The sequence below is a fragment of the Ranitomeya imitator genome, chromosome 2 (genome assembly GCF_032444005.1).
Source record: "Ranitomeya imitator isolate aRanImi1 chromosome 2, aRanImi1.pri, whole genome shotgun sequence".
Classification (NCBI taxonomy): Eukaryota; Metazoa; Chordata; class Amphibia; order Anura; family Dendrobatidae; genus Ranitomeya; species Ranitomeya imitator.
This window is the reverse complement of record NC_091283.1, coordinates 638,178,254-638,199,366: the sequence shown is the minus strand read 5'-3', so window position 1 is coordinate 638,199,366 and position 21,113 is coordinate 638,178,254. Positions and strand designations below refer to the sequence as shown.

The following is a 21,113-nucleotide window of genomic DNA, read 5'->3' as shown; positions in this document are numbered from 1 at the left end:
CTTCTGTCACTGCCCGGCACCCGCTCCATAATCCCCTCCACTCACCGCTCACACAGGGTTAATGGCAGCGGTAACGGCCCGCGGTGTAACGCACTCCGTTACCGCTGCTATTAACCCTGTGTGTCCCCAACTATTTACTATTGATGCTGCCCATGCAGCATCAATAGTAAAAATATGTCATGTTAAAAATAATAATAAAAATAAAAACCTGCTATACTCGCCATCCGCCGCCTTTTCTGCTCCTCGCGACGCTCCCGAGACCGCTCCATTGCAAGCGGCAGCTTCCGGTCCCAGGGCTGGTGTGCGACACGGACCTGCCGTGACGTCACGGTCATGTGACCGCGACGTCATCATAGGTCCTGCTCACACCAGCCCTGGGACCGGAAGCTGCCGCTTGCAATGGAGTGGTCCCGGGAGCGTCGCGAGGAGCGGAAAAGGCGGTGTATAGTGAGTATAGCAGGACTTCAACGGGCCTTCGGAAGGTGAGTATATGTTTATTTTTTTTAAGTCTCTATACTACGTGGCTCTGTGCTGGGCAATATACTACGTGGCTGGGCAATATACTACGTGGCTGGGCAATATACTACGTGGCTCTGCTATATACTACGTGGCTCTGCTATATACTACGTGGCTCTGCTATATACTACGTGGCTGGGCAATATACTACGTGGCTGGGCAATATACATGCATATTCTAGAATACCCGATGCGTTAGAATCGGCCACCATCTAGTGTGTATATATGTATGTGTATGTATGTGTGTGTATAATATATATATATATATATATATATATATATATATAGACCAAAAGTTTGGACACACCTTCTCATTTTACAGATTTAAAGATTTTTCTCATGTAAATTCACGCTGAAGGCATCAAAACTATGAATTAACACATGTGGAACTATATACTTACCAACAAAGTGTAAAACAACTAAAATTGTCTTATTTTCTAGGTCCTCAAAGTAGCTACCTCTTGCTTTGACGACCGCTTTGCACACTCTTGGCATTCTCTTGATGAGCTTCAAGAGGTAGTCACCGGAAATGGTCTTCCAACAATCTTGAAGGAGTTCCCAGAGGTGCTTAGCACTTGTTGGCCCTTTTGTCTTCACTCTGCAGTCCAGCTCACCCCAAACCATCTCGACTGGGTTCAGGTCTGGTGACTGTGGAGGCCCGGTCATCTGGCGTAGCACCCCATCACTCTCCTTCTTGGTCAAATAGCCCTTACACAGCCTTGAGGTGTGTTTGGGGTCATTGTCCTGTTGAAAAATAAATGATGGTCCAACTAAACGCAAACCGGATGGAATAGCATGCCGCTGCAAGATGCTGTAGTAGCCATGCTGGTTCAGTATGCCTTCAATTTTCAATAAATCCCCAACAGTGTCACCAGCAAAGCACCCCCACAACATCACCACTCCTCCTCCTCCTCCATGCTTCACGGTGAGAACCAGGCATGTAGAGTCCATTCGTTCACCTTTTCTGCGTCGCACAAAGACACGGTAGTTGGAACCAAAGATCTCAAATTTGGACTCATCAGACCAAAGCACAGATTTCCACTGGTCTAATGTCCATTTCTTGTGTTTTTTTAGCCCAAACAAGTCTCTTCTGCTTGTTGCCTGTCCTTAGCAGTGGTTTCCAAGCAGGTATTTTACCATGAAGTGTGTTGACACTGTTGGGGATTTATTCAAAGTTGTTGGCAAACTGAACCAGCATGGCTACCACAGCATCTTGTAGCAGCATGCTATTCCATCCGGTTTGCATTTAGTTAGACCATCATTTATTTTTCAACAGGACAATGACCCCAAACACACCTCCAGGCTGTGTAAGGGCTATTTGACCAAGATGGAGAGGTGATGGGGTGCAGTCACCAGACCTGAACCCAATCGAGATGGTTTGGGGTGAGCTGGACCGCAGAGTGAAGGCAAAAGGGCCAACAAGTGCTAAGCATCTTTTGGAACTCCTTCAAGATTGGTGGAAGACAGCTCATCAAGAGAATGCCAAGAGTATGCAAAGCAGTCATCAAAGCAAAAGGTGGCTACTTTGAAGAACCTAGAAAATAAGACATATTTTCAGTTGTCTCACACTTTTTTAAGTATATAATTCCACATGTGTTAATTCATAGTATTGATGCCTTCAGTGTGAATGTACAATTTGCCATGAAAATACAGAAAAATCTTTGAATGTGGTGTGTCCAAACTTTTGGTCTGTACTGTATGTATGTATGTATGTATGTATATATACCGTATATACTCGAGTATAAGCCGAGATTTTCAGCCCACTTTTTTGGGCTGAAAGTGACCCTCTCAGCTTATACTCAAGTCGGCGGGTGAGGGGGAGCGGCGGCTGTTATATACTTACCTGCTCCTGGCGCTGTCCCTGCATGTCCTATGGTCTCTGGGCAGCGCTTCCTGTGTTCAGCGGTCACGTGGTACCGCTCATTAAAGTAATGAATATGCAGTACATGACCGCTGAACACAGGAAGATGCCGCCGGCTCCCGGAGACCATCTGACAGTGAGACGCTGCCAGGGACTGCGCCGGGAGCAGGTAAGTATATCGGGGGAGGTGAGCATTGCGCGATAGTCACCTTCCTCGTTCCAACGCTGCGCGCTGCTCTGTCTTCCGTCCTCTGGCTGTGACTGTTCAGGTCAGAGGGCGCGATGACGCGATTAGTGTGCGCGCCGCCATCTGCCTGAACAGTCAGTGCCGAGGATGGAAGACAGAGCAGCGCGCAGCGATGGAACGTGGAAGGTGACTATTGCAAGTGTCGGGGGGGCCTGAGCGAAGAGAGGTAAGTATGTGATTTTTTTTTTTTTTTTTTATCGCAGCAACAGCAAATGGGGCAAATGTATAGAGCATCTTATGGAGCATCTTATGGGGCATATATGAGGAGCATCTTATGGGGCATATATGAGGAGCATCTTATGGGGCATATATGAGGAGCATCTTATGGGGCATATATGAGGAGCATCTTATGGGGCATATGTGTGAAGCATCTTATGGGGCATATGTGTGAAGCATCTCATGGGGCCATAATGTGTGGAGCATCTTATGGGGCCATCAACTTTATGCAGCATTGTATGGGGCCATTATTAACCTTTGTGCAGCATTATATGGGGTATATTTTAATATGGAGCATCTTATGGGGCCCATCACGAACTGTATGGAACATTATATGGGGCTCCTGATTCAATATGGATATTCAAAAACACTTAACCTACTGATGTCTCAATTAATTTTACTTTTATTAGTATCTATTTTTATTTTTGACATTAACCGGTAGCTGCTGCATTTCCCACCCTAGGCTTATACTCGAGTCAATAAGTTTTCCCAGCTTTTTGTGACAAAATTAGGGGTCTCGGCTTATACTTGAGTATATACGGTGTGTGTATGTATATATGTATGTGTATATGTGTATGTATGTATGTATGTATGTATGTATGTATATATATATATATATATATATATATATATATATATATATATATATATATATATATATATATATATATATATATTCTATATCCCCAGATAAAGAAAACAATAAATACATTTATTTATGTAAATAAAAAAAATACATATTTGGTGTGGCTGCGTCCATAACGACCCGCTCTATGAAACTGTCCCACTAGTTAACCCCTTCAGTGAACACCGTAAAAAAAATGAGGCAAAAAACAATGCTTTATCATATTACCGCCGAACAAAACGTGCAATAAAACGACGGATGTAAATAAAAATGGTACTGCTGAAAACTATTTCTATAAAAGTTTTTATTGTGTAAAATCGCCAAAACAAGAAAAAAACAATATAAATGAGGTATCGCTGTAATCGTGCTGACCCGAAGAATAAAGCGTTCTTGCCAATTTTACCACATGCGGAACGGTATTAAAAAGAAAAAAAAAAAAGCAATTCCTGAATTGCTGGTTTTTGTTCATTTTGTCTCCCAAAATCGTAATAGAAAGCGATCAAAAAAATGTCATGTGCCCGAAAATGGTACCAACAGAAACCGCTAATTCCGCAAAAAACAATCGCCCATAATATGAAAAAATGATAGTTCTCAAAATATGGTGATGCAAAAGCTAGTTTTCACAATAAAACGCGTATTTTAGTGTGTGACAGCAGCCAAACATGAAAACACGATATAAATCTGGTATCGCACTGACGCGAAGAATAAAGTCCCCTAAATGCTTATACTGCACGAAGAACGGCATAAAAAAAATTAAACCAGTTCTTCACATGCTGTTGATTTTTTTTTTTTTTTTTTAAATCTTCCTCCCAAAGATCGCAGTAAGGCTCCGCCCACATTTATCCTGCGCTCTGTGCTGAGCACTTACATCAGGGTTTCCGTGTAAATCTCTGAAATACGTGATTCAGACAGAACCTCTGGCAGAAGATTCCCTATAATGAGGCCGATGGAAGCACTGTGGACGCCGTCTAACCTGTGATCTGGTGGTGTCCTTCTTTTTAGGATTGCATAAAAGTGCCGTCTGCCACAGTTTTGTGCACTTCTGAAAAAAAGACTCCGCGGAACAGAGGCCAGATGGAGTCCAGAGTAACTCTGCTGCCTCATTATAGTGAATGGATTCATTGGGGGTTTCATCTGAATTTTTCCGCATTCAAAAAATTCCTGTGAAGCACCTGAAGGGTTAATAAACTTCTTGAATGTGGTTTTGAGCACCTTGAGGGGTGCAGTTTTTAGAATGGTGTCATTTTTGGGTATTTTCTGTCATATAGGCCCCTCAGTCACTTCAAGTGTGAGGTGGTCCCTAACAACAAAATTTGCATATTTTTTTTTGAACGCTGGTCAACTTTTAACCCATAGAACTTCCTAACAAAAAAAATTGCTTCCAAAATTGTGCTGATGTAAAGTAGACATGTGGGAAATGTTATTTATTAACCATTTTGTGCGATATGATGCCCTGATTTAAGGGCATACAAATTAAGCTTGAAAATAGCGAAATTTTTGCCAAATTTCCTTTTTTTTTTTTTTTTTAACAAATAAACGCAAGTCACATTGAAGAAATGTTACCACTGTCTTAAAGTACAATATGTCACGAGAAAACAGTGTCAGAATCACCGGGATCCATTGAAGTGTTCCAGAGTTATAACCTCATAAATTGACATGGTCAGAATTGTAAAAATTGGCCCTGTCATTATAGTCTTCGTCTCAATGGTGTTTAAAGGAATAATTTTTTTTCTTGCTCATTGGCACCATTGATAAGATTATTTCTTAATGTATACTTTCTTATTCATTACAACTAACATCAAATGTATAATCATTCCTCTTTGTGCAGGTAACACTCCTACAGAATAGTCTCCATATGATCTCCTCCACAAGACAATGGCTCTCGTTGTGACTCATCCACAGAGGATGGACAAGGAAAGAGCAAGAATAACTGAAACAATATTCAATATTACCTTAGAGATTATCTACCTGCTGACTGGAGAGGTAAGGGTGAACGTATGTTAATGTCACATGACATAGCCTTTGGGTTGGAACAAAACTAAAATCCTGGAAGGTATTTGTTTTTCTGGGAATGTCCTTGGGGGACTTCCATCAGGGAGACCCCACCTAACTTACTGATATGAAGTGTGTCTGTCTTAGTCCCTGCATAATGATGTTCAGCTTTTCTTGAAGGATTATCTTGTTGTGAAGAAGACCTCTAGTCATAGTAAAGGATGGAGCAGAATCCAGGACCCCATCATAGAGCCTCCACCTGATTCCTTAATATCTGTGAAGAACAATGATCAGAAGATCCTGGACCTCACCAACAAGATGATTGAGCTGCTGACTGGAGAGGTGAGTGCTGCTCAGAATACTGAAACATTAAGTAGTAACACAGGAGTTAATGTGTCTGGATGATGACTTATCATTGTGTTGTACTGCTACAGAAGATGTAGGTCAGATAGTTCTATGATACTGATGACAATGGTTAAAATCCATATTAGCAGACTTTTTCATCAGTTACTTGATTCAGTGCAGGATCGCTGCTTTATTAGGTTTAATGAAGACTCTTGTCCGTAAACCAATAGACTATTAATTGCGATATATGCCCATGGCCATCAGCAGCACTTTCTGTCCTCAATCTTCTGCACAAGACTTGTGGTGATGTCTGTAAAGAATATTGGAGATATAATTTCATGCCAATCGTTTGTATCCTATGTGGCATGGGATTTTAACCCCCACCCCCCTTCAGTGTGCAGCTGTAACTGAACACATCTAGACCCCCTTCAGTGTTTAGACAGCAGCAGCAGCAGATGGGCCAAGCCTCAAAGGTTGTAACAGATCTCACACCTTGAGCCAGCTTAACTAAGAACAAAAGGCTTGCTTGCCTTGTGGATACTATGCAGCTAAATTGCTTTGTTGAATCAACTATGATTCCATAAAGTTATGGAGATACTATGCGTTCTAGCCATACATCGTGTATATTTCCGAGATCCCCCAGAACACCTGTCTGGGTCTCGACCTGTTCTAGCACTCATGGTATGGGGATACATAGAACATCTAAGGCTACGTTCACATTAGCGTTGCGCGCCGGTGCGTCGGCGACGCGACGCACCAAAAACGCGCGCAAAAACGCTGCGTTTTGCGACGCGTGCATCGTTTTTTGACGAAAATCGGACGCACGAAAAATGCAACTTGTTGCATTTTCGTGCGTCCGACGCTAGCGTCGAAAACGACGCACATGTCGAAAAACGCTAACAAAAAAACGCACGCGTCCCCTATGTTAAACATAGGGGCGCGTCGCCGACGCAACAGCGACGCACATTAGCGTAACGCTAATGTGAACGTAGCCTAATAGAATCCAGGTAGCGAAGGCTTGCTTGGTTCCCATGCATAGCAGGGACCCAACTGTATCCGATGAATATACTAATACCGCCCAGAAAGGTGTAATGATCTTTCATAGGTTTTGGAGTTTCAGCTGCAGAGACCAGGGGAGGGGATTTAGGTTCAGCCCAGAAGGCGTGAGGGGAGTGACCCACAGCGGATAAAGATTAGTGTAAGGTCATGTGGTTGCTCGGTTATGCATACTGTCCACTTTGATACAGTGGGGATTGCGTCGAGTAACGTGCTTTGGAGGACCTAGGAGCCAGCTGGCAGCCCATGCCCTCTTGCGGCCCAGCGCACCCATGATCTAACATCACCCAATAATTGGCGTCTATTCTTGTATCTTTTGTCCTACCACTATCTGTATTTGCATATGTGACAATTGTATTTGTGTAACCATTGTGTATACAGTGTATTGTTTAATGTGCCCTTAAGTTAATTAATTATGTATTTAAACATTTGGTTGCTCTTTTATGTCGGATCTACGAATCCACACGTCTGTTTCTCATTTTAATATTCTATGCTACTGGGGCTGGTTTCTTGCCCGATGTAATCCCGTTAACCGACCCAAAGGGTGTGGAATTTTGCGTTGGTGCAAGAGTGGAGACCATACCACGTGATCTCGCTGATGTAATAGTGATGTCAGGCGGGGTGCCGAAATGCGGGTTCATCACATGTGGTAGCAGCGGAGGGAGTCTGTGTGATTTCTTTGGTGTTGTTACACTATCATTATGTGTCAGGTTCCTATAAGATGTGATGATGTCACTGTCCATTTCTCCATGGAAGAGTGGGATTACGTAGAAGGACAAAAGGGTCTGTACAAGTATTTAATCATGGAAGATCACCATCCCCTCTCATTACTAGGTAAGAGAAGGTTTTTATGGTCTGGAGGGTTACCTATCTCTCTCCATGATCTGATAATCACAAATACTTAATGTATTCAGTCACTGTGTGTTCTACAGATGGAACCAAAATGAGGTCTCCCTTTGCCATGTCTACCCAGGATTATCTAGAGGAAGATCTATGTTTCGGACAGGATCATAAGGTAGATACATCTCATGTTGCACTCCATTTTTTTGTATGAAGGATTAAAACTGTGAACTTTTTACAATTCATTCAGTGCCATGTCATTGCATATCTTAGATTTAAAAACTATTTTTATAAAAGAAAGTACTGAATGAGTGGGGGGGTATGCATGCTCAGCTGTGATAGCTTACAAAGTACAGGTGTGTATTTACAATGATGTATACACAATGATGGTCCAGCCATCTTCAGGGGGTGTGGGATAGATGGAGATAGTGAATGGGACACACACACACACACACACACACACACACACACACACACACACACACACACACACACACACACACACACACACACACACTATGATTAGTGAACTTGGTAGGCCGCTCTGAACAAATGTGTTTTGAGGGAGCGCCTAAAATTATGCAAATTGTGGATGGTCCTAATATCTTGGGGTAGAGTATTCCAGAGGATTGGCGCAGCACGGGGAAGTCTTGTAGTCGGGAGTGGGAGGTACGGATTAGTGCAAAGGTTAGTCGAAAGTCATTTGCAGAGCGAAGCGGTCGGTTAGGCCGATAGACCGAAATGAGGGAGGAGATGTATGGGGGTGCCGCACTGTGGAGAGCTTTGTGGGTGAGAACTTTGAATTGGATTCTATAATGAATGGGCAGCTAGTGTAACGACGCGTCGTCCGAGTAATGATTAGGTAGATGGACAACCCTAGTTGCTACATTAAGGATAGACTGGAGAAGGGAAAGTCGAGTAAGTGGGAGGCCAATTAATAGAGCATTGCAGTAGTCCAGGCGGGAGTGGATCAAGGCGACAGTGAGGGTTTTTGTTGTTTCCATGGTAAGAAAAGGGCAGATTCTAGAGATGTTCTCTAGGTGTAAGTGGCACGAGCGGGCAAGAGGTTGTATATGGGATGTGAAGGAGAGATTGGAGTCAAACATAACACCCAGACAGCGCGCCTGCTGCTGGGGTGTTATGGTGCCACCCACGGAGAGGGAAATGTCAGGTTTAGGGAGGTTAGTAGATGGTGGGAGCAGAAGAAGTTCAGTTTTGGAAATGTTGAGTTTCATATAGAGAGCGAACATGATGTTGGAGACTGCGGACAGACAGTCACTGGTGTCCTGTAGTACAGCTGGGGTAAGGTCAGGGGATGACGTGTATAGTTGTGTGTCATCAGCATAAAAATGGTACTGAAAGCCAAATCTGCTGATGGTCTGTTTAATTGGGGCCGTGTAGCAGGCGAAAAGAAGGGGGCCAAGGATTGAGCCCTGAGGTACCCCGACAGTGAGAGGAAGAGGAGAGTAAGTGAAGCCAGAGAACAGAACACTGAAGGAGCGGTCAGAAAGATAGGAGGAGAAACAGAGAGCAATGTCCTTAATGCCTAGTGACTGGAGCCTAGAGAGTAGGAGAGGGTGGTCAACAGTGTCGAAAGGTCAAGAAGAATGAGCAGAGAGAGGTCACTGTTACATTTTGCTGTCAGAAGGTCATTGGTCACCTTGATGAGTGCAGTTTCTGTCAAATGTAGGGGGCGGAAACTGGACTGTGAAGTGTCTAGGAGGGAATGAGTGGAGAGCTAACGGGTAAGGCGGGAGTAGACCAGGCGCTCCAAGAGTTTAGAGATGAAGGAGAGATTGGAGACCGGTCTGTAGTTATTTGTGCAGGATGGGTCGAGGGCGGGTTTCTATAGTAATGGAGTAATGATAGTGTTTAAAGGAGGAGGGGAAAATTCCAGAGGAGAGGGAGAGATTAAAGATTGTAGTGAGGTGAGTTGTTACGACTGGAGAGAGACTGGAGGAGATGTGAGGGAATGGGGTCGGTGGTGCATGTAGTCAGACAAGAAGAAGAGAGGAGCTTGGAGACTTCTTCTGTGATGGGATCGAATGTGGAGAGTGAGCATGGGGAGATGCAGGGAGGGATGGGAGTCACTGCAGTTGGTGTCTGGGAGCGGATTTCCTGACGGATATTATCTATTTTCTCTATAAAGTGGGAGGCCAGGTCATCAGCACAAATGTCTGATAGGGGCTTGTGCTTTTGGTCTGAGGAGGGAGTCAAAGGTGTCCAAAAGTTTCTTGAGGTTGTTGGATAGTGAGGAGATCAGAGTGGTTAAGTAGGTCTGTTTGGCGAGGTGAAGGGCCGAGTTATAGGTTTTTAACATAAATTTGAAGTGTATGAAGTCTTCTGGTGTGCAAGTTTTCCTCCATAAGCATTCAGCACACCTAGAGCATCGCTGGAGAAATCGGGTTTGCAATGTGAGCCAGGGCTGTTTTACTCTGTGTTTGGAGGTTCTTAGGGTGAGGGGAGCTACTTGGTCAAGGGTGCTTTTAAGAGTGTTAGGCTGGGTTCACATTGCGCTAGGTGTGTCCGTCTAACGGACTCATTTTTAAGTAGTAAAAACGCAATGTAACGCACATACTAACACGCCCATAGACTTGCATTGTCTAACGCATCGTGACGCATCCCTAGATTGGTATGCGTTTGTCACATAACGTTTTTTTTCTGACGGCCCTTCAACGCGGCTTGCAGCGTTCTCGGGTCCGGCCAAGCTAACGCACTACTAACGGAAGCGTTCATTCTGCCATAGAAGGCTATGGCAAACGCAGTCAGACGCAAATCATGAAAAATTTCCAAATAGGACCACACGTTTTAATAGCGTTTGAGGGTGGTCACATGTGGTCATGTGACAGGAAATGTGATTTCGGCCATTAAAAAAGTGCTGCGATGATGATGTATCTCATCCTTCACATGTGAGAGCAGAACATCAAAGGTCTCAATGGACATCCGTAGATAGCGTTGGAATTCTGAAGGGATGATCCCGAAGCTGCACATACAGGGTGTGAAAGGCACCATATGTACTCCGCAAGAAATTCACTTCGTGGATCCAATATCTCCTTTGCGAACTACGCTTTCTCTGCCGAAGTCGCAACCGCATCATGCGAAATCTGACGAGCTCAGACACAAGCATCTTGCTAGCAGAACTTCACTCAATGCTTTCAAAATGGAGAATGAGTCTGTGCCCACACCCGACAATGACAAAAGGGAAAAAAAAAAAAAAAAAACTTTATTGACCGTGACAAACGGATACTTTGTAAACGGACATCAAAATGAAAAAACACGATCACATGCGTTAACGCTAGCGTTACCGTGACGACGAATTTCACATATTTTTGCTCCTTTTCTGTACATGCGTTTAACGCATCCGTTTAACGCCATGTACTTGACGCAATGTGAACCTAGCCTTATTGAAGTGATGTACAGCCAGTTCAGGACAGGAAAAAGAGGAAATTGGGGATAATGATGTGTAGGGAGTCTGAAAGTGTATGAGGGTTAATGGCTTGTAGATTTCTGAATGTGTGGTAGGTAGGAGAGTGCTAGGGTGGGCGAGGAATTGAGTGTGAAGGAGAGAATGTTGTGGTCAGAGAGGGGAAGCGGTGATTTATCTAGGTAGGAGATTGAACAGAGCTGGACAAAGGCCAGGACAAGGGTTTTACCGTCTTTGTGTGTTTCAGAGGTTGAGAGCTAGAGAAGTGGTTAGTGATAGAAGCTGGGATGCAGATGTGGAAGTGAGGCTGTTAATGGGGATGTTGAAGTCTCCCAAGATAAGGCTTGGTAGTTCTGAGGACATGAAGTTTGAAACCAGGCAGAGAAAGGGTCCAGGAAGTGAGTGGTTGAGCCTTGGGGGCGTTATATGACCGATACTCTGAGGGAGAAGGGATTTAAGAGCCTGATGGTGTGGACCTCAAAAGAAGAAAATGAGCGTGATGGAGCTGAGGAGATGACCTGGAAAGTGCATTGTGGGGACAGGAGTATGCCGACTCCACCACCATATCTGTCTGTGGGTCTCGTGGGAATGTGAGAATTGTAAGCCACCATGAGAAATGGCAGCAGGAGAGACCGTGTCAGAATCCTGAATCCAGGTTTCCGTGAGGGCCAACAGATTAAGCGTTTTTCAGAAAGTAATTGTGTAGGAAAGGAAGCTTGTTACATACAGACCGTGGATTCCAAAGGGCACAATTAAAAGAAGGAGATGGAGTGCAACTAATATTAGTAAGATTATTAAGGTTTCGATGTGAGGTAGGGTAGGGGTCTAGCTTGGTGGATGGTGGACCAAGGTTGGGGGAGATGTACCCTGAAATCAGTAGGAGTAGGATGTTAAAGGGAACCTGTCACCCCCCCCCCCCCCCTCTCCCAGGCGTTTGAAACTAAAAGAGCTGCCTTGTGCAGCAGTAATGCTGCATTCTGACAAGGTGGCTCTTTTAGTTATTGGTGCTGTAAATGCAGAAATAATCAGTTTTTTCATTTGTCCGAAATACCTGTCTTCAGTCCTGGAGGCAGGTCTTTCCCCCCCCTGCTGCAGACGCCACACAGCCGCCACTCAAGTCTTCTTGGTGCCGGGCGCTGCCTCCTCAGCGCTGTTTTGAAATCTGCCGGCGCCTGCGCTCTTTTGTCTTGCCTGGGGCAAAAAGAGCAAGTAGTTTTTGGAATTGTATGAAGGTTTTTTGTGCAGTATGTTTGGGCAAGATGGGCTGAGCTTTTTCAGGAAGGTGAGAAGTGCATGGGAGCTGTACATGGGAGAGGGAAGGAGAGGAGCTGATGTATGAGTCGTGATGGAGGGAGGATTGGGCAGTGAACGTGGATGGCAAGGGAGCATAAGAGGATAGGCGCATGGCAGAGCTCAGAAGCGAAGGAGCGCCATTTGAGTTTTCAATTTAAAGGGAACCTGTCACCCCCAAAATCGATGGTGAGGTAAGCTCACCGTCATCAGGAGCTTATCTACAGCATTCTGTAATGCTGTAGATACCGTAAGCCCCCGATGTAACCTGAAAGAGGAGAAAAAGAGGTTCGATTATACTCGCCCAGGGGCGGTCCCGCTGCGGTGAGGGCAGAAGAAAGTACTGCAGTGCGCAGGCGCCGGAAAGGTCAGAGAGGCCCGGCGCCTGGGCACTGCAGTACTTTCCTCTGCCCTCAACAAAGCAGACAAAGTACGCCTGCGCCGGAGCCGCAGCGTGAAGTCCAGAAGAGGACGTCATGGAATGAAGATGGGAGGCGCCGGAGCGGACCTGAGATACCCATTTGACCAGACCGCAGCGGGACCGCCCCTGGGTGAGTATAATCTAACCTCTTTTTTTCTCCTCTTTCAGGTTACATCGGGGGCTTATCTACAGCATTACAGAATGCTGTAGATAAGCCCCTGATGACGGTGAGCTTACCTCACCATCGATTTTGGGGGTGACAGGTTCCCTTTAATATTGACTGGAATTGAGATGGGACGCCATGTTGCGTTTGGAGAGCCCCTGATGTGCCTAAACATTGAAACCCCCCACAAGTGACACCATTTTGGAAGGTAGACCCCCTAAGGAAATTATCTAGAGGTGTGGTGAGCACTTTGACCCATTAAGTGATTCACAGAAGTTTATAATGCAGAGCCATAAAAATAAAAAATCATATTTTTTCACAAAAATTATCTTTTCGCCCCCAATATTTTATTTTCCCAAGGGTAAGGGAAGAAATTGGACACCAAAAGTTGTTGTACAATTTGTCCTGAGTACGCTGATACCCCATAAGTGGGGGTAAACCGCTATTTGGGCGCATGGCAGAGCTCTGGAGGGAAGGAGCGCCATTTGACTTTTCAATGCAAAATTGACTGGAATTGAGATGGGACGCCATGTTGGGTTTGGAGAGCCCCTGATGTGCCTAAACATTGAAACCCCCCACAAGTGACACCATTTTTGAAAGTAGACCCCCTAAGGAACTCATCTAGATGTGTTATGAGAGCTATGATCCCCCAAGTGTTTCACTACAGTTTATAACGCAGAGCCGTGAAAATAAAAATTCTTTTTTTTTTTTTCCACAAATTATTTTTTAGCCCCCAGTTTTGTATTTTCCCAAGGGTAACAGGAGAAATTGGACACCAAAAGTTGTTATCCAATTTCTCCTGAGTACGCTGAATCCCCATATGTTGGGGTAAACCCTTGTTTGGGCGCACGGGAGAGCTCGGAAGGGAAGGAGCACTGTTTTACTTTTTCAACGCAGAATTGGCTGGAATTGAGATCGGACGCCATATCGCGTTTGGAGAGCCCCTGATGTGCCTAAACAGTGGAAACCCCCCAATTATAACTGAAACCCTAATCCAAACACACCCCTAACCATAATCCCAACGGTAACCCTAACCACACCCCCTAACCCTGACACACCCCTAGCCCTAATCCCAACCCTATTTCCAACCGTAAATGTAATCCAAACCCTAACCCTAACTTTATCCCCAACCCTAACTGTAGCCTTAACCCTAACTCTAGCCCTAACCCTAATGGGAAAATGGAAATAAATACATTTTTTAAATTTTTCCTTAATTAAGGGGGAGATGATGAAGGGGGGTTTGATTTACTTTTATAGTGGTTTTTTTAGCGGATTTTTAGGATTGGCAGCTGTCACACACTAAAAGACGCTTTTTATTGCAAAAAATATTTTTTGCATTACCACATTTTGAGAGCTATAGTTTTTCCATATTTTGGTCCACAGAGTCATGTGAGGTCTTGTTTTTTGCGAGACGAGTTGACGTTTTTATTGGTAACATTTTACGGCACGTGACATTTTTTGATCGCTTTTTATTCCGATTTTTGTGAGGCAGAATGACCAAAAACCAGCTATTCATGAATTTCATTTGGGGGAGGCGTTTATACCATTCCGCGTTTGGTAAAATTGATAAAGCAGTTTTATTCTTCGGGTCAGTACGATTACAGCGATATCTCATTTATATCATTATTTTATGTTTTGGAGCTTTTATACGATAAAAACTATTTTATAGAAAAAATAATTATTTTTGCTTCGCTTTATTCTGAGGACTATAACTTTTTTTATTTTTTCTTTGACGCTATATGGCGGCTTGTTTTTTGCGGGACAAGATGACGTTTTCAACGGTATCATGGTTATTTATATCCATCTTTTTGATCGCGTGTTATTCCCCTTTTTGTTTGGTATGATAATAAAGCATTGTTTTTTTGTTTGTTTTTTTTTTTGTTTTTTTTACGGTGTTTGCTGAAGGGGTTAACTAGTGGGACAGTTTTATAGGTCGGGTCGTTACGGACGCGGCGATACTAAATATGTGCACTTTTATTTGTTTTTTTTTTTAGATAAAGAAATGTATTTATAGGAACAATATATATATATTTTTCTTAATGGTTTTTTTTACACATGTGACCGCTCCTGGCACATAGTGCCGGATGTCAGCTCACACCTGGCCGCGATCGGCCGTGCTCCCCCCGTGAGCGCGGCCGATCGCATATGACGTACTATCCCGTCGGTGGGCATACGGGTCCACCCCACCTCGACGGGATATTACGTCTAATGTCAGAAAGGGGTTAAAGATGGTTTATTGGTAGAGGTAAAATACTTTGGGTAGAACCCAAAGAGGTACACAACTTTGGTAAAAGAAGGTAAAATACTTCGGGTAGAACACAGACAGGTACACAACTTGAGTAAAAGTAGGTCAAATAACGGAACAAGGTCAAAGACAAATTGTTCAAACACTCTCATCCTGCCAGTCTATTCTTCCTTCCGGTGACATGAAGTATTCTGCGAATTGGTCCCTAATTTGGGAAACTGTCACATAAGTTCTATACTTTATGTTGTTATAATCAGCCAATGTGGTTTCTTCAGAGTGGTCCTCAATGGAAATCTGTTCCTTGGAAATCACAAAATTATGCAGAACACAAGCTTTCACCTCCTCGTCAACAGTCTCTGTATTCAAGTTTATAGATGTCAGTAAAACTCTCCATTTGGCGGTCAAAATCCCAAAAGCGCACTCCACCATTCTCCGTGCACGTGTGAGGCGGTAGATAAAAATACTTTTAGTTTGGGTTAATCCACGACTGGAGTAGGGCTCCAGCAGATGTTCTGACAGCTGGGAGGCTTCATCCCCAACACAAACAAAAGGCATTGGTGGCCCAGAGGTTTGAGGCAGTCGTCTTGGGGGGGGGGGGGGGGCTTTATTGAAAGGTGTTTCCATACAAATAACGCCCCATTAGAGACAGACAGTTTGAAAACTTGGGAATCATTAGAGCGGCCATACGCCCCAATATTCACCGCTACAAATTTGTAATCCGCATTGGCAATGGCCTTCAGCACAATGGAAAAGTACTTTTTATAGTTAAAATATTCTGTTCCAGAATGCAGCCGGTTTCACAATACGGATATGTTTCCCATCCACTGCGCCCAAGCAATTGGGAAACTGACACTTGCTGGAATTTCTCAGCTACTTCCAACCAATTCTCCATTGTGGGATGTGGTATAAATTCACCGTGCAAATAGTCCCACAGTGCACGGCAAGTGTGCTTTACAATTCCGGAGATGGTGGAAATTACCAGTCTGAACTGGAAATGTAGTGACGACAGGGATTCTCCAGTAGCAAGGAATCTGAACAAAAGCAAGGCAGAAATTACTACAAAATCAAATTACAATCAATTAAAGTGTACTACAGGAGTACATACAATAAAAATGGCTTACTGAAGAGTGACCATCTCACCTCGGCCGGTGAAATAGAGAATCGGCAATACGTATCACTCCTTCGGATTACATGTTCAATTCGGTCCACCAATAGATTAAAGTTCTCCGCTTTCATCCGCACATATGAGAAAAATTTCTCTGGCTCTCCTCTTAGCTCTGTGCAGAGTAGAAAACACCCCACGTGTCATTCTCTGTGCGGTGTTGGGGTGGATCCACAAACGGCATCGGCGCAGACGCATGATGCGTTGTCTCTCGCTCCTTCTCCAGAACAATTGCTTTCAAGCGATTCGCCTCCACAATGAAATCCACATTGTTCTGCAGAATCTTTGAAATAACGACATCCATCTCCTCTCCAAACACTTGCTCCTCTCCAACCTGTCACTGATGGGCTGTAGGAAGACTGTGTATATATAGTTTTGAGGGGGCCAATCACATTTTGGAGCCTCCCAGGGGCGTTCTTAAAAACCGTATTTGTCAAAAACCGAATGGAAAACCGGACGAAACGGATGCCAACCGGATGGGACGGTTCCGGTTTCCACAAATTACGCCGGATGCGGCGCGACGCCGGAATCGGCAGGCGGCGAAAAAACTGATGTGTGAAAGTAGCTTAACACTTTCCACCAGATAAGATCTACACTGATCCCAGTCATGGATATGCAACAGTGAGTATTCCGTACAATGCACCAAATGAATTATACCAATGAATTAGCAGGCACGTTAAAATATGTTTCTAGATGGTAAAGCGGCAGATGACAGACAGCAAGCAGAGGGAATTTGTACCATTAGAATATATTGCAGGAGAACTCCGATTCAATCAGGCCTGCGCGTTCTTAGTTTCCAGAGCCCCAATCTCAGGAATGCTGAGGGTCCCAGTTGTCAGACTCCCAATGATCAGCAAGTTTTGTGGGGAAGAATGGCCTTTTAATATATTCATTAGGCCTCTTTCACACTTCCGTCTTTTAGCTCCTGTCAAAATCTGTTGATTTTTGAAAAAACAGGATCCAGCAAATTTTTATGCTTGATCCTGTTTTTTCCCATAGACTTGTATTAGCGACGGATTGTGACGGATGGCCATCCGTTTCATCCGTCGTGCACTGGATCCGTCGGAAAATTGCTGTCCGTCTGGCGAAGAAAACATTCATAGGAACGTTTTTTTCTGCACGTCGGAAAATCGCTCAGCGCTGCCCGTCGTTGGCTATAATGGAAGCCTATGGGCGTAGGATCCGTCACTGACAGTGAAACACAGGAATCCAGCGACGGATGCCGTCTTTTCAAACTGAGCATGCGTGGAAGAATTTCCCATCAGGGAAATTCTCTCACTCGCGCTCTCTCTCTCTTTTTACTATTGATGCTGCCTATGCATCTGGAGAGTGTCTGCAGATAATATTGAAACATAGTGCAGGGTCCTTGCATATTTGTTGCTGCATTTCTGTGAGGCCTGTTTCACACGTCAGTGGCTCCGGTACGTGAGGTGACAGTTTCCTCACGTACCGGAGACACTGACACACGTAGACACCTAAAAATCAATGCATCTGTGCAGATGTCATTGATTTTTTTGCGGACCGTGTCTCCGTGTGCCAAACATGGAGACATGTCAGTGTTCGTGGGAGCGCACGTATTACACGGACCCATTAAAGTCAATGCGTCCGTGTAAAACACGTACCGCACACGGACGTTGTCCGTGTGCAGTCCGTGTGCCGTGCAGGAGACAGCGCTACATTAAGCGCTGTCCCCCCCCACTGGTGCTGAAGCCGCGATTCATATCTTCCCTGCAATAGCATTTGCTGCAGAGAAGATATGAATAATAGTGTTTAAAATAAAGATAAAAGGAAAAAAAAAAAATGGAGAGAAACCAGCTCACCTACTAGGCATTTGTTGTGGGGGAAGCCCGGATGCCGTGCAGTCTTCACGTGAAACAATAGAACAAAATAGAAGAGAAAATCCAGCTTCCAAAAATATCCAATTTATTAAAGTTAAAATCCAAGGTCCAAAAACATGGTTCACAGGAGAGGAGATAGCAGCATGCTACGCGTTTCGAACACTAGGTTCTTTTTCAAAGCTGGATTTTCTCTTCTATTTTGCTTAAAATAAAGATCTATGTGCCCCCTGCCCTCCCACCCCCTGTGCGCCCCCCCACTGTTCTGAAAATACTCACCCAGCTCCCTCGTTGGCTGTCGCTGCTTCCTGTTCTGGCCGCATCTTCTCCTGTATGCGGTCACGTGGGGCCGCTCATTTACAGTATTGAATATGCGGATCCACCTCCCATCGGGGTGGAGCAGCATATTCATTACTGTAATCGGCGGCCCCACGTGACCGCATACAGGAGAAGATGCGGACAGAACAGGAAGCAGCGACAGCCAACGAGGGAGCTGGGTGAGTATTTTCAGAACAGTGGGGGGGCCCACAGGGGGTGGGAGGGCAGGGGGCACATAGATCTTTATTTTAAACACTATTATTCATATCTTCTCTGCAGCGAACGCTGCTGCAGGGAAGATATGAATCGCGGCTTCAGCACCAGATGCTGGTACGTGTGGTACCCAGCATGGTGCGTGTGGCACCCAGTGGGCACACGGGCGGCACACGTGTGCCACACTGATGTGCCACAGAAGCGTAGGGGCACACGGACAATTCCGGTACTGATTTTTTTTTTTTTTTTTTTTTTCCGGTACTGGAATTATCTGGACGTGTGAAACCGGCCTAACAAGAGTTGGTGGGTGGGATAGTGGTTTGGTCTGGATTAACCCCTATCTGACCTTGGACGGGATAGTACGTCCAAGGTCAGATCCCCTGCTTTGATGCAGGGCTCCGCGGTGAGCCCGCACCAAAGCCGGGACATGTCAGCTGTTTTGAACAGCTGACATGTGCCCGTAATAGGCGCGGGCAGAATCGCGATCTGCCCGCACCTATTAACTAGTTAAATGCCGCTGTCAAACGCAGACAGCGGCATTTAACTACCGCTTCCGGCCGGGCGGCCGGAAATGACGTCATCGCCGACCCCGTCACATGATCGGGGGTCGGCGATGCGTCTCCATTGTAACCATAGAGGTCCTTGAGACCTCTATGGTTACTGATCGCCGGTGGCTGTGAGCGCCACCCTGTGGTCGGCGCTCACAGCACACTTGCATTTCTGCTACATAGCAGCGATCAGTAGATCGCTGCTACCGTGTTTCCCCGATAGTAAGACACCCCCGAAAGTAAGACGTAGTGGGGGTTTTAGCGGGGTCGGCTAATGTAAGACGTACCCCGAAAGTAATACCGTAGTGCTGAGTAGTGTCGGGGTCGGCCGAAACTCGATAATTCCCAGGGTCTGAAGGAGAGGAAACTCTCCTTCAGGCCCTGCGATCCATATTTAAGTGTAAAATAAAGAATTAAAATAAAAAATATCGCTATACTTACCCTCTGACGCGCCCTGGTACTAACCGGGAACCTTCCTTCCTTCGAATCAGCGCTTCCAGGACCTGCGGTGACGTCGCGGCTTCTGATTGGTCGCGCGAGCGGTCACATGGGCGGTCGCGCGACCAATCACAAGCCGCGACGTCACCGCAGGTCCTGGAAGCGCTGATTCGAAGGAAGGAAGGTTCCCGGTTAGTACCAGGGCGCGTCAGAGGGTAAGTATAGCGATATTTTTTATTTTAATTCTTTATTTTACACTTAAATATGGATCGCAGGGCCTGAAGGAGAGTTTCCTCTCCTTCAGATCCTGGGAACCATCCAGGGATACCTTCCGATACTTGTGTCCCATTGACTTGTATTGGTATCGGTATCGGCGATATCCGATATTTTTCGGGTATCGGCCGATACTATCCGATACCGATACTTTCAAGTATCGGACGGTATCGCTCAAAACTAGTACGGTAGTAAACTGTACGTTGGAAAAAAAAACGCAGCGGTTTTTTTTCGGCAATGTAAGACATACCCCGAAAGTAAGACATAGTGGTAAAAGAATGTAAGACACTGTCTTACTTTCGGGGAAACACGGTATGTAGCAGAGGCGATCGCGTTATGCCTGCTTCTAGCCTCCCATGGAGGCTATTGAAGCATGGCAAAAGTAAAAAAAAAAAAGTTGAAAAAAATGTTAAAAAAATAAAAAAAATATAAAAGTTTAAATCACCCCCCTTTCGCCCCAATCAAAATAAATCAATAAAAAAAATATCAAATCTACACATATTTGGTATTGCCGCACTCGGGCTCGGAAGGGAAGGCACACCATTTGGCTTTTTAAATGGAAAATTAGCTCCAATCATTAGCGGACACCATGTCACGTTTGGAGAGCCCCTGTATGCCTAAACATTGGAGATCCCCCACAAATGACCCCATTTTGGAAACTAGACCCCCAAAGGAACTAATCTAGATGTGTGGTGAGGACTTTGAACCCCCAAGTGCTTCACAGACGTTTATAACGCAGAGCCATGAAAAAAAAAAAAATATATTTTCTCAAAAATGATCTTTTAGCCTGTAATTTTTTATTTTCCCAAGGGTAACAGGAGAAATTTGACCCCAAAAGTTGTCCAGTTTCTCCTGAGTACGCTGATACCCCATATGTGGGGGTAAACCACTGTTTGGTCACACGTTGGGGCTCGGAAGTGAAGTAGTGATGTTTTGAAATGCAGACTTTGATGGAATGCTCTGTGGGCGTCACGTTGCGTTTGCAGAGCCCCTGATGTGGCTAAACCGTAGAAACCCCCCACAAGTGACCCCATTTTGGAAACTAGACCCCAAAAGGAACTTATCTAGATGTGTGGTGAGCACTTT

The 21,113-nt window shown here is 44.9% G+C and overlaps 1 protein-coding gene across 3 annotated transcripts in view; it reads left to right on the top strand.

Moving 5' to 3' along the window:
- Positions 1 to 21,113, top strand: part of LOC138665335 (gastrula zinc finger protein XlCGF57.1-like) — a 65,609-nt gene that overhangs the window by 25,233 nt on the left and 19,263 nt on the right. Inside the window, exons 2-5 of one of the 3 annotated variants that reach the window (XM_069752721.1) lie at positions 5,293 to 5,447; positions 5,637 to 5,798; positions 7,568 to 7,691; positions 7,790 to 7,872. In XM_069752721.1, coding sequence (XP_069608822.1) covers positions 5,340 to 5,447; positions 5,637 to 5,798; positions 7,568 to 7,691; positions 7,790 to 7,872 — 477 coding nt within the window. In that variant the 5' untranslated portion in view covers positions 5,293 to 5,339. Of the gene's footprint in view, positions 1 to 5,292; positions 5,448 to 5,636; positions 5,799 to 7,567; positions 7,692 to 7,771; positions 7,873 to 21,113 lie in introns of all 3 variants that reach the window. The other 2 variants (XM_069752720.1, XM_069752722.1) reach the window with 2 other exon arrangements.